This window comes from Podarcis gaigeae, assembly GCF_964106915.1.
Source record: "Podarcis gaigeae genome assembly, chromosome: 9".
In the NCBI taxonomy this organism is placed as follows: Eukaryota; Metazoa; Chordata; class Lepidosauria; order Squamata; family Lacertidae; genus Podarcis; species Podarcis gaigeae.
In genome coordinates, this window is record NC_139685.1 from 77,440,653 (window position 1) to 77,455,019 (window position 14,367).

Sequence of the window (14,367 nt, forward strand, 5' to 3'; positions counted from 1 at the left end):
CTATCATTTTTTTATCTGATTGGCCTCTCACTACTGCTGTAAGTCTTGCTGATTCCATGTTTTCACAAAATCTTATTTGCAATTCTTTTATTGAGGGAGTTTTTTCTCCCTACCAATTTTTTGCTATAATCATTCTAGAAAACTTTTTTCCTAGCAGCAGGAATGTCAGTCGATATAATTCCCAAGAGGAATGCCTCTGGTTTTTTGTTACATGATATTTTAAGCATTTTTTTAGTTCCTCTTGGATGTTGCTCCAAAACTGTTTAATATACACACATTCCCACCACATATGATGCATTGTTCCTATCTCTGTTTTACACCTCCAGCACAAATTAGATTTTGATTTATAAATTTTCACCAATTGGGCCAGGGTCAAATTCCATTGGTATATCATTTTCATTATATTTTCTCTGATTGTGAAGCAAACTGTAAATTTGAAATTTCTCCCTTTGGTCTAATCGAATCACGTGGCCTCTATCTCTGGCCCACTTGATCATAACGTCCTTCACCTCTTCATCTTTTAATTTCCCTTCTAATAACTGGTTGTATATTTTAGATAATATCCTTTTGGGATTTTTTAATAACTCTGTTTGTAATTTTGATTCTTCTTTGCCAAATCCAGTGTTCTTATCCTGCTTAAATAGGTGATCAATTTGGTAATATTGTAGCCATGTATTACAATATTGACTAAGTTTTTCATATGGTTTTAATTTTAATTGGCCTTGATATTCTTTTGCTAATTGCTGATATATGGCCCATTTGCCTTCCATATTTTTCTTTTTAACAGATAGTACTTCTAATGGTGATATTCACCATGGTGTTTTGGGCTCTAACAGTCTTCAATGTCTTTCCCAGACTTTAGATAATGACCTTCTAATTACATGGTTTAAAAATTCTTTGTGTACAGCTACTTTGTGATAAGCTAAATAGGCATGCCAGCCAAATCTATTATTCCATCCCTCCAGGTCCAAAACATCAGTGTTTTCTAGCATGATCCATTCTCTGATCCAACACAAACCTGCAGCTTCGTAATAAATTCTCAAATCAGGGAGCCTAAACCCACCTCTTTCTTATCTGTTAACAGTTTGTATTTGTTGCATGGCTTTTTGCCTTGCCATATAAATTTCATCAAGTCTGATTTCCATATGTTGAAATATTCTAGTTTGCCTGTTATGGGAATCATTTAAAACAGAAATAGTAGTTTTGGTAGGCTATTCATTTTTATTACTGATATTCTACCCCATAGTGTTAATTGCAATTTTGACCAAATTTTCATATCTCTTTTTACTTCAGTCCAGATTTTTTTATAATTATCCTCAAATAGGTTTATGTTTTTCATTGTGATCTCTATTCTCAAATATTTAATGTTTTGGCTTCCAACACAAACCTGCAGCTTCGTAATAAATTCTCAAATCAGGGAGCCTAAACCCACCTCTTTCTTATCTGTTAACAGTTTGTATTTGTTGCATGGCTTTTTGCCTTGCCATATAAATTTCATCAAGTCTGATTTCCATATGTTGAAATATTCTAGTTTGCCTGTTATGGGAATCATTTAAAACAGAAATAGTAGTTTTGGTAGGCTATTTGGTAGAAGCCAAATTTTCTTATTATTTGTTTTCTCCTGATTTCCCATACTCTTAACCGTTATCTTTGTTTTGTCTTTATTAAGCTTAAATCCAGATACCTGACCAAAATTTAACTTTTCCCCCAGTATAATCTCATATAATCTCAATACTTTCTATTGGATTCTCAACCACTGAGACGAGATTGTCTGCATACAGCACAATCATATGGGCTGAGGTTTCTCATAAAGTAGAGGAATGCACCGGAAAAGCACAGCTTCCGTCTGCTTCTTTTCCAGGTCCAACTCATGGTCTCCAAAGTGGTGGTGGTGGTAGTTATAAATTTATTTAGTTTTTCAAATTAAAATTTTGCAATCACATATGCAGCACTATTATGAATAGGAAAAGAGTGCTGGAGATACTTAACCAAGACATAAGAATGGATCAAAATATAAAAAGACTTCCCTCCTCCCCTTTGTGGGTCCTTTTATTAGTCATGGATGTTCTAATACTGATAGACGCCAAAGTGTAATGTTGGAGACATATTTTTGGCCTGATGTTTTTGACCATTTCAACTATATTCCAATGAAATCCTTGAAATTTGTAGATGTGCATCTACTTTAAAAATTATGTTTCTGTAATAGGGAGATTAAGTGCAGGACAACAAAAGTGAATTCTGTGAACTTTCATGCTTGACAAGAGACTTATACTCCAAAAAATGTGTTCATAGTCTTATTCTCCATGTTAAAATGGCTTGCTGTTTCACAGACAAAACTAAGAGGATGGAGAAGCCAAGACCTGCAAAGAGAGCAAAGTCCATAAATAATGAAGCATCCAGAAAGGATACAGCAGAAGCAGCAGCAAATGAAACTGATGGTCTGTATCACAGTCATATTGGACGAGGTCTCTCATAAAGTAGAGGAATGCATGGGAAAGGGAAGTTGATGGAGAGACAGGCAGGGAGTGGAACCAGTCATATTGTGCCAGGGGGGATTGCAGAGAAAAGCACACACAGCTCTTTGGGTGCCAGAGATCCACAAAGCTACATAGAAACCCCAGGATTCAGCCCACTCTTTGCTGCTGGCTGTGGTGTTCCTTTACTGTATGGAGTCCAGAATGGCTCTACCATTAGGCAGAATGAGGCAGTTGTCGCAGGTAGCAGGTGCTGAGGTGGGCAGAGATGGGTAGACCACACAGGCTGTGCTGCAACTCCTCAGTTACTCTGCTGTCCCATCAGCAGCATCAAAATAAGAGCCAATGGCCAGTCCAGCTCAACTTCTGTATGTGTACAGAATGTACACATAGTGTGTACATTATGTGTACAGAGGGAGCATCTTGTCATTTGTTTGGGGAGCAGAAAGTCATTTAGTATCAGACACTACTGTTTTCTGATCCAGACATTGGTCAGAAAAGCTTCCTCAAGCAGCAAGCCGTCTCGCTTTGCTTCCTCCACCTGCTTATCCTCCCAAGGGCCCAACCCCTGAACAATGGACTGTCTCTGGATGATGGCTGCCACAGCATATGGAACCCCTTTTCCTGGGCTGGGAATGGCATGTTGGTTACTGATGATTAAAGCAGAATTTTCTTTCTTCAAGCATCTGGTTTTCAGAGCATGGTTGCTTTCATCACATCTCCAACGGGTGAAAGATTTGTCGTACTTGAGATTTTCATCCTCACTTCCATGACACTGCTGATTTTCCTTCTATGTAAGTACATAATTAGCATACTTTGCAACTAATGTCACGGGCTTTCCTTCAATGCCAACAGCATTTCCAAAAAGAAATGGCAGGATCCACCTTCCATTTACCCCTTTCATCCCTCTTTGATTTCACGGAGGGAGTTACAGCTGTCACCCATTGAAAGCAATGGCACTGTTTTGTTCTCCCTGAATAAGTGAGTTCCAGCACTTCGAACAGTAGCATAGGCTAACAGAAGTCCCTGGAACACCCGGGACAATTCCCTTTCCCAGCTTGCCATTCTCTGCTCCTTTCCCAACTAATCCTCATCTGCTGGAGGAGAGCCCCAATTCCTGGTCCTCACCACCCTGCCCTCTGCTAGGGCTCCAGTCCCTTGAAGGAAAATGCTTGGGGGAAACAGGCTGCAAAGGAAAAGGCCATGGCCAATGTGGGTGTGTCCAGAGCCTACCTAAATATCTAGATATATGCAAGGCTTTTTTCAGCCGAAATTCATCAGGACTCAGTTCCAGGCCCTCTCAGGTGGGCTCCGTTGTAAGAGAACAAGGGAGGCATTCATGCTGAGTTCCGGTGCCTCTTTTTCTGGATAGATGAAGAAATGGCCTATTTTCATAGCTAATTCATTTTTAAAGGGCACTCCAAAGTAAGCAAAGCTCAGGGGGGAGGAAACCAAATGATCCAAGAATTTACATATTTTAAGCATACGGCAGGGCATGAGGCAGCTTGGCAAATCCCACTCTCTAGGACAAAGAGGACAGGTCTATCTAGACACCAAAAAATCTAAAGCTTTCAAAGGAAGGCCAACCATCTGATGATAGAAGCAACAGGCCAAATGGAAACAGGATTTCAGAGCACCAGGGCAGCCACAATCAAGGCACAGGGCTGGGAGCAGAAAATATAAAAAGTATTAAAAGCAGTTTGGAACCAAATATCCCCTCCCCTAGCTCATCAGACTAGTGAGCTAGAACACAATTTCTTCATTTTTTTTCTACCTACCTCCTCCTTAGATCAGAAGGAAATGAAAAAGAGAGAGGAGATTCAGGAGGCAATGAATATGATTCGGAACTTTGTTGTTGGAATTGAACCATTCTATCTGGAGAAGGATGGTAAGCATTTTATTTCCACATCCTCACTTTTGCTAGAACATGTTTAATTTATAGAGACTGGAATTCCTGTAGTTCAATTTGGGATTCGTATTTTGTGAGCAATACATATATTTAGTGAAACTCATCACTTTTTTTTCATTGCTCAGCAGGAAGAAAAGCAGACGGTTGTGATTCTCACATCTCCCCACTAGAAATGCTGTCCTCCCCCATCAAACTGTAATTCACAATGTTTGTGCTACTGCAAGATTTTAGCACTAGCACAAGGGAACTTTGTCTCCACTTCTCCCTTCTCTTCTGCCATCCCCAAATCTGCACTCCAGGGTGGGGAAAAACTTTGGGTTCCTGTATTTTCTGTATCTCACAAAGCATAATTGAAAACTGCAAAGTATTCTTTGTATATTTGGCTTTACTGTGTGACTCAGTGGGAAATTGGTTTGTGACTTTGTGATTCCCAGCAGAAAAGGAGGACATAGGAGGGGAACATAAGAGATACTTCATGAGTCACTTTCAATATCATCTTCATCATAATTTTTTATTTGTATGCCGCCTTTCCACAGTTAAAAAACAATTCTCAAGCAGCATAATGCTCAGTGCTTACAGGATACAAGATTTACGTAATTAAAAAAGTCATAAAGAAATAAACCACATGAAAAATACACAACCAAATGGGAAACAATTTCCACATAAATCAAAGTCTAAAACTAAGAATATAGCATTCATATCACAGTTTAAAATGACATAGGTAAAAAATAACAGCAGTTTAAACAAAAAACAAAATGGAGTCCTCTCTGGCCAGCAGCAGCAGTAGAGGCAGCCGTCCTTTAGAGAGCATATCAGACCCTGACCTAGGCTAGGAGGTGAGTGGCAGGAATGGAGCCCTCAGGAGCTGTGATTAGGAGAGTGGTTTGCAGCGGCATAGCGTGGGTTGTCAGCACCCGGGGCAAGGGAAGTAATTTGCGCCCCCTAACCCCTAACCCCTAACCTGCCGCCGCTGCCAGCTTCTTCTTGCTGCTGCCTGGGCTGGGGTATTTACGGTAAGGTAGCCACGGCGGCGGCGGGTCCGTGTCAGGTGATCTGAGGCGAGTTGCCGCTGGCGCTGCCGCCCAAACGACGCCGCTTGCCCGGAGGAGGAGGAGGGCAGAGAGGCGAGGAAAATGCAACATGGCCCAGCAGCTGCAGCAGCGGCGACGGGGCTGTGAGGAGGGGCTGCCTGGTGCGCCCTCCACAGCCCTGACGCGCGGGGACCACGGCGAGCGCTGAGAGCCGCTGCCTGCCGGACGCCTTCAGCCCGGACGCGTGCACAGCTCGTCGGTTCCGCGAGACATGGGGCTCTGCTACGGCCTGCGCCCGAGGCTCTTCAGCGACTCTGGAGGCGGCGAGCGCGCCCCCCAGATGTGGCGCCCGGTGCGGCCGGCCCCCCTACACCCCCCACGCTATGCCACTGGTGGATTGCATGGCTGTTTGGTCTGATCCAGGTGCAGGATTCTTTTAAGGCTTTTCAATGGTGATCTCAGCCACGGAGAATCAAGTCTGCCCTCATATTCATAAGAACCCAATCCTGGAGCTCTGCTTCTTGTTTCAGGCTAGATTGTTTTAAAATGTTTGAAAATGGTTTCTTAATATTCGCAGATTGTTATTTCAGATACTCCTGCCTTAAACTGTTTCCAACCTTTAGACTTCCAAATACTCGCTGCAGCTCAAAACTTATCAGAGAAAGTGCGGTTTCTTGAAAACAGAAATGATCAACTGCAAAAGGAAATTGGTAAGCTACCCTCTGATGCTGAAGAATTGTAGCACAGTGAGAACCTGCCGTGAGTCTGCGCCAGTTGAATGTCCCTCCTCTAGCTGAATACTCTTAGAGCCAGAGCAGAGTGCTGCCCTTCTTTGCACCCGGCCACCCTAGGGAAACATCAGAGATATTCAGTTCAGCTCTCCTGATCTGCTGAATTGATTTAGCTTCTATGGTGAGGAAAGAAAAGACTTTGCCATTCTTTGCTGTAGCAGAGACAATCAAAATAGGTCAGCTAAAAGACCTGTCCTTTATTATATTCACCCATGGGAGAGAGATTATTGAATAGCACTTCCGAGGCAACTTCCGCCAACTTGGTCAGAGAGACTGATGGGCAGTAGGGTGGTTGGTGCAACAGCAAAATCTCTCTCCTGTTTCACAACCCATCATCAGAAAGAAGCCCTCAAGCCCCCTCACATAGTGAATTGGCCCATTGACATATGGGTTAAAATACTTGTGGACCATAGCAACCCTCTCTCTACCCATGGGCCTGTTCTGGTGCCACAGCAAGTACCCAGACCACAAAGCTAGGTCACAATAGGGTCCTCCATTTATCTGCACAGGTCTCTAAGGTGGGCTCTCTTTCACTGGAAACACTTCCTAAATAGGTAATGAATTTTAGGTGGGTTCCCACCAAGCAAGACCCAGTGATCAGAGCAAGAACCTTTTATTGAACTAACAGAACTGGACAACAGGGGCAAAGCAAATGCTTACAGACATTTCTGAAGGCCTAGGCCACTCCCACTCTCATTGTGCTCGTCTGCCTAAACTCCCAAGCTGAGAATAATAACTGAGAGGTTAAGGGCCAATGGCAATAGCCCAAATCCTGAAATGTCCTGTGATTAGATATCATGTATCTAATCAGAACCCAGGGGTTCACAATCCTTAGTGCAGACTCAAGCTCAGGCAAACACAGACCACTGAATACATAACACCCCTCCCTCTTAGGCACAAAACCGCATCCCCATCAACACACATAGCCATCAAAGTGGAGAGGGCAGTGCCTCACCCTCTGGGAGTGGTGAAGCTCGTTGCTAAAAACATGGTGGAGGAAGGGGAAAAAAGATTTACAACAGAAAACGGATTTTGTTATACATAAAAAAAGGAAAATATCTAGGAGTTTTTGTTAACAGCTAAGAATATTAATTTATATACTGCCAAGAATGTTGTTCTTATTTCAATCAGTCCCGGTAATAGGCAGTGTTGGATGCTTTGAGCAATGGCAAAAGGACATTTCCAGGTTTATCTGGCAGGGGAAGAAACCAAGGATAAAATATAAATTACTAACAGATGCAAGAAAGAGAGGTCATTTCTCCTTGCCGGATCTGAAATTCTATTACGAAGCATCCTGTTTCTGCTGGCTCCAGGATGCTGGATCATGCTGAAAAGTGCAGACATTCTAGATGTAGATTTATTATCTATTCTAGATAATAGATTTGGATGGCATGCTTACATATGGTACTAAAAAGCAAAGGTACATAAAGCATTTCAGAATCATATAATAAGAAAATTGATTTTCAGCATTTAGGAAAAAGTATAAAAATCTCTATTTGAGGGGGTGGGACCCCTGGTGGATTTTCCCTTTGGAAACAATATCTTTGAGAAAAGTGAACATAAGAGGTATAGATACTGTTAACTGAAGTAGAAAATTGGTTAATTTTTTTAAAAAATTAAGAGATAAGAGAACTAGCAACAGATTGGCTACAGTATTTTCAGTTGAATGATATCTTCAAGATAGACACAAAGAGAGCTTTTAGTCATGAGATATCAAGATTCCAAAAAGAACTTTTGGAAAATAGTACTAAAACATCTTTCCAAAATGTATAACCTGCTCCTAGAATGGCATACAAAGGACGAACAGGTTAAATAGGTTATGATAAACTGGGCAAAGGACTTAGGACATAACATACAAATAGCAGATTGGGAGAGGCTATGGAAAACAGATTTGAAATTCACAGCATGTTGTACGCTGTAAGAAAATTAAATGAAAATGATGTATTGGTGGTATCTAACTCCTACTAAGTTATCCAAAATGGATAGAACAACCTCTAAAATTTGTTGGAAATGTAAAGAGAAGGAGGGTAGCTTTTATCATATGTGGTGGTCATGCAAGATAACAAAGTCTTTCTGGGAATTAATAAATAATGAATTGAAAAAAATGTTTAAAGTTACATTTGTTAGAAAACCAGAAGCATTTCTGTTAGGAATCTGTTAGGAATCACAGGTTCTGATATTCCAAAAGACCAGAAAGGACTGTTTATGTATGCAACAACTGCTGCAAGGATGCTACTAGCCCAAAGATGGAAAGAAGCAACAATTCCGAGCACGGAAGAATCACAAACTATGCTGGACTATCCTGAAAAGGCAAAAGTGACTGGCAGACTCAGGAATCAAGAAGACAGTGTCTTTAAAAAAGCTCTCCCCTCGCTGCTAGTTTGTATCAGCCACAAGGGGCAGGGGCCAGAGTGCAAGAGGTTTTCCTGACCGATCCAACGAATTATTTTATGATTTATATACAATTGTGTACAATTGTGATTTAATTTGTTGGAAGCCACCCAGAGTGGCTTGGGGAAACATAAATAAGAGAATATAGATAAAGTATTATGATGTTGTTGTTGTTGTTGTTGTTGTAGAGCTTGGCCAAAGCTCAGCAGGAGCACCTGTCATATTAGCTGGAATATCCCCCAGAGCCATTTGGAAGCCCACTGGATTCATCCTGTCAGCTCAGGCAGGGAGAATGCTTGGCAGCAAACTGGGTGGTAAACCAGCAGAATCCCTCATCTGTCCCAACTGCCCAATGCCAGGAACCTACATTCTCGATTCCCCTCCCCCCTCCACAACTCAACAGAGGGCCTGGAGAGAGAAAGATAATTTTGATAAACCACAACTACTCCCCCTTCCCAACCTTCAAGTCTGCCCTGATTCTGCCCTAAGTATCCAGGTGGAAACAAGTAGGTGAGGTTCTTCTGTGCTCCCTGTTCCACCTATGCCCACCCAGGTATTTACTGCAGCATCAACATGGGTTGAAGAGTTAATGTTTTTCTTGTTTTAAGATTTCTGAGCTTCCTAGATGAATATATGTTATGATGTGGAGAGGGAAATGAACTTAACAAAAATAATTGAAATCTGTACAGACGTACAAGGTAGCTCCCCTTAAATTCCCTATCTTGTTTTCTTTTGCTCTTCTTCCTCTGGCTTGACTCAAAGACATCCTCACTAGAAACTTGAAAGATGGTTGGATTATATTTTCAAGTTCGTTCTATCTGTTTTCTCCTGAGCTACGCTCATGGGTGGATTCCAAAGACAAGTGTGAGAGGGAAGGCGCCCAGCTTGTTTCTGCAGATACAGATACAGAAGAAGAACAGGTGAGCATCAAAGCCGAGTATCTCCTTAAGTCAAAGGGTTCTTATCATCACTATCCATTTAAGAAGGTCCTAACCACGTGTATAATAATAATAATAATAATAATAATAATAATAATAATAATAATATAATATTTATTGTCATTGCCCCCTCTCGGGGACAACGAAATTACTTGGCTGCTCCATCCACCCAGGTAGGGCACTCCACACAAAATCAAAACAACTATAAAAACACTAATTAAAACAATACAGTATAATACAGCAAGGAAGATTAGATGACTTTCAAAGTCCAGGCTTCCCATTCAGGGCCGAGATCGCTCTGGAGAAGAAGCTGTTCTTAAGATGGCTCGTTCTTGCCTTCATCGTCCTGTATCTCCGTCCCGACGGCAGGAGCTCGAAGAGACAGTGACCAGGATGTGACGGATCTTTTACTATGTCCAGTGCCTTCCTATGGCACCTTGTGGCATAAATCTGCTCTAAGGTGGAGAGTGGGCAGCCAACAATGCTCTCTGCTGCCTTAACAACTCTGCACAACCCCATCCTGTCCTGGGTAGTACAGCTTCCGTACCACACACACAAGCCATAAGTGAGCACGCTCTCAATGGCACAGTGATAGAAGGCAAGCAGCAGTTTCTGCGGAAGATGGTTTTTCCTAAGAATTCTCAAAAAGTACAGTCTCTGCTGTGCCTTCTTCACAAGCCCCCTTGTGTTGACACTCCAGGACAGATCCTCTTGTAATTCAATGCCCAAAAATCTGAACGTTGTTACCCTCTCCACACGGACCCCATCAATCAAAAGTGGCTGGACATTGCTCTTCTGTCTCCTGAAGTCCACCACAAGCTCCTTTGTCTTCCTTGTATTTATGAGCAAGTTGTTAGCTCTGCACCACTCTGTCAGCCGCTCCACCTCATCTCTATAGTCCGTTTCACCCTCCCTTTCAGAGATGAGCCCAATCACGGTTGTGTCATCTGCAACCAAGACAGCAACTCCATCAGTCAAGCCAAGGGGTGGGTGGGGCAGGGAGCAGCTGCTACCATCTGGGACTCAATGAGGTATGTTAAAGCCGCTGAACTTGAATAGCCTGAAACTGGCAGTCATGAAGGAGGTCTTGGAGGAGGAGGAGGAGGAGGAGGAGGAGGAGGAGGAGGAGTAGATACTTGAGGGGAATCTATCCCTTGGATTTCCTGTAGATTCTTCCTCTGCTCTTTGAGATGTATTGAGTGCTTAGAAAAAAGGTTTCCCTCACCACCCTAACCCTTTGGCATGAGAGTATCATAGGAGCTTGCAAGGTATATCCTTCTCACAGCCCCTTAGCCCGGGCAGAGGAGCTACTGGGGTGCTGCAGGGCACAGACATGGGTGAGACCCCATCAACCATACCACAACCAGATTGATTGCAGTGTCTCTGGAACCAACAAACAAGCATAGATACAGAAATTGAAGTATTTGCTACACAGGTCACTGTCCCGATAGATGGTTCTAAGATGAACTGTTCTATGGCACAGTCATTTATAGTATCTGGGAATTTTAACTCTGTGTCATGACTGGAACACATATGTAAACAGTCTCGGTGAGGGCAGGTGAAGTTACCCTGCATTGCAATATTTCCTAGTTGGGATTCTTCCTTGATTCCAATGATCATCACCCGTCATCATCATAATTTGGATCAGGGGGACAATATCATATCCTCAGCACACAATTATTCTTGGTGCTTGATGCAACCATACATGGAATAGTATATATTATTTTGATCACTGCTTTCCAAAACAATGTGGATTGGATCTTCAATGGTGACACCTCCTCCTTTTGAAATGTTTTTGTTTTATGCCAATTGAATGTCTGTAAAGGGCTATTGTGTCCCCAAAAAAGGGACATTGTCAAGAAAGGCTTTGAGAGAAGTGCCTTGCTCCTCATCCCTACTGAAGATTTTCTGTTTTTTCTTTCTCTCCACCCCTACCGTAGTTTTTTATAGACCAACAAGTAAAAGATCATAGAAAGTTTTTTTGGATTGGACTCTTTAAAGACAAGGAAGGGAACTGGAAATGGGTGTCAGGGAGGCTACCTGAAGCCGAGTAAGTTTTTGAAGTAACATATGTTAATGGCATTAATTACAAAAACTTGCAGATTCTGTTTACATAATTGATACTTTCCCTCTCCAAATATATTTTGCCATGCAATTTTCTCTACTACCAAAGATCTACATATATACCCCTCCACATCATTGTCCAGGTGAGTGACTGCTGCTTCTCACTAGATTGGAAAGGCAGAAAGGCTTCTCTAACCTAGTGAATGTGGTGATTTGGAAGAGGATGAAGGCATCCTTTTAAATGGTTTGTGGTGATTAGCTCAGCTTCAAAAGGACTTGCAGGGACCTTAAGCTGAGCAACACTCTTTAGGAAAGTATTTCTACAGTTATCTGCTAAACAATCTGAATAACCAGCAATCTCTAACCTAAAATGATGGCAGCAGATGAAGTAAGTGTGTAAGAGAGGGTAGTTCATGTCACTCTCTTGGATAGAATCATAGACACACAGAAATTTAGAGTTGGGCGAGATACCCAAGGGTCATCTAGTCCAACCTCCTGCAAAGCAGGAATCACAACTGAAGAATCCTTGACAGATTCCTAATAGTTTTTGCTGTCAGCTGGCAGTTTAAGACAGTTCATGGTTCCCTTTAAGTATCTAACAACTCTTTTCAGATTGTGTGGATGGATGTACAAGGTCAGAGTAAGATGTCACTCATCCACAGCTTGGTAATAGAACAGAGAACTGGACTGGCATTTATTACCAAGACTGGATTAACAGAGGGCTGCTTTCAATTTTGCAGGGTCTCCTGCAACAAAATCCAATGACATTCATCTCTGTTGATGCACCCAATACCAACCACTAATCCTTTTGGGCAAAGGTATTGAGTAAACTTTACAAATGGGCCGTGGGGTTGTATAATACTAGCTGGGAACTTAAATGCTGTATGCCAGTGGTTCCCAGTTAGCTAAGTACTGCAGACCCCTTGTTTTTCAAAAGCCAAGCCAAAAGCCAATTGGGAACCACTTCTGTATGTGAACTTAGACTTTATCAAAGGTCAGATCCAACCAGAGGTGGAGCTAGGTGCTCCGGCATCTGGAGTGGTGTGTACCTGGGGGCAGGGCGAGTGTCCCAGGGGACTGGGGGCATGTCTCAGGGGGGGCACCAGCTGCCGTGAGCCTCCTTGCAGGTGCAGCCTGTGATGAGTGTTGGGGGCAGCGCAGCAATGCCACCCCCCTCAGGTATGGCACCCAGGGCAAGCTGCACCCACCCCACTCAACTTTGTCTGCCTCTGGATGCAACCCAAACATCTCATGGAAGTAAAAAAGACCCATTTCACCATTGTTACTAGCATCAATAGATTCATGGAGAGCTAAAAATGAGTTATACAATACATTTACAACATTTTTGTGTACTGTGTAGTTCAACTTGATTGAATATAAAATGGACACTGAAGAATGTAAGGCCTTATTGTTAGTTTACAAGCCCCCTCCATAGAGGCTGGCCCCTCTCACTGTCCTCGGAGCTTGCTTACCGGTAACAACCTCTGGCTGATATCTCGGACAGACCAGGGAGATTTTGATAGGCGACATTTTCCCAAGCGTGGGTAAAATGCACAACCCCTCTTTCCTGCTTCCGCAGGGGAAAGAAAAGAAGTCAGAAATCTATTTACATGATGTTTATTTCTGACATTACAGCACTAGAGAAAAACACGTCCTTTCAGTTCAGTTCTTCTAGCAAGTCTGACAAACTTACTGAACATGCGCACACAGAAGGTTTCAAGTTACACTCTTCACAAAGACTTCTCCAGCCTGTGAACGTCTTTCCCACAGATAGGCGCATCATGTGATGTCAACAATCTGTCTGTCTGCAGCGGTGATGTTTCCATATACTGACACTTATCAAAAGTGACGATAAACGGGATGGATGTTAAGACAGAAATAACTAAACATATTTTTAATGGTAGAAGGCACGGGGAGTAGGTGAGGAAATAGACCTCCAATCTTGATTGATCAGTGCTGCTCTTTCTTTTCTTTTCAGGTACTGGAATTTCTACGAACCAAATACTGAAAGACACCACGACTGTGCTGCAGTTACCTTTGATTGCTACAAAGGTTGCTGGATAGCATTAGAATGTCATCTACAAATACCGTATATTTGTAAGAAGGTGCCTGATGATGTTTGGCTCTAAGACACCTTAAGATGAGTGAAATTGGATCCCATGATGTCTTCATAAAAGCAAAACCAAGAGATCACCCCACCCCACAGGTTTAATGCACAATCCACACTCTACCATCTAGGTTATGGGACTCTCTGGCATCAGCCCTCACAATCATCTTGAAAAGACCTTCTTCCGAAAGCTCAGATGTAGATGGCTACAAAACTAGAAAATGGAAGGGTCCAATTATATTCTGTTTTCTTTTTAATGTATTTATTTGCAATGCATACCAATATCTGTCTCCTTACTCTGTGTGTTTGATGCCCCATTGCCCCTTCTGATCTCCATCGCCACTACCTTACAAGGCACATAAGGACAACCCTGCATGCCAGGCAATGAGCATGGGGGCCACCCAGCTCCTGGTGTCTCATTCTAGCAGACTAATCACAAATACAACTTTGGCTTCATCACTGGGAAATTCTGATGCCCTTATTCTCATGTAGAGTTAACATGGGCAACAAACACAGTGAACTGCTCTTGATTTCTTCAGAACTTGGCAGGGGGCAAGACTGGGGCCCACACCAGTGTGGGCACAGCACTGGCAGCATGTGCTGCTCTTTTCATGGCGTTCATATGGCAGGGGTGCCAACTTGAATAAAATATTGGGAGTGGA

General features: G+C 42.6%; 2 protein-coding genes across 2 annotated transcripts in view; both read left to right on the top strand.

Annotated features, from left to right (window-relative positions):
• Nucleotides 1-14,367, top strand: part of LOC310852795 (uncharacterized protein) — a 39,246-nt gene that overhangs the window by 3,038 nt on the left and 21,841 nt on the right. The window lies entirely within an intron of this gene.
• On the top strand, nt 4,264-13,945 carry LOC310852851 (CD209 antigen-like protein C). The gene is made up of 5 exons (XM_083756981.1): nt 4,264-4,362; nt 5,992-6,124; nt 9,359-9,516; nt 11,475-11,584; nt 13,577-13,945. Exons 1-5 carry the CDS (start codon nt 4,360-4,362, stop codon nt 13,725-13,727), a joined length of 555 nt encoding a protein of 184 aa, XP_083613107.1. The 5' UTR covers nt 4,264-4,359; the 3' UTR covers nt 13,728-13,945.

Excerpts from the sequence above, each read along its gene's own strand:
- LOC310852851 (XM_083756981.1), top strand. Across the intron at positions 6,125-9,358 it reads TCAACTGCAAAAGGAAATTG|ACATCCTCACTAGAAACTTG; the intron begins GTAAGCTACCCT and ends CTTGACTCAAAG. Across the intron at positions 9,517-11,474 it reads CAGATACAGAAGAAGAACAG|TTTTTTATAGACCAACAAGT; the intron begins GTGAGCATCAAA and ends CCCCTACCGTAG.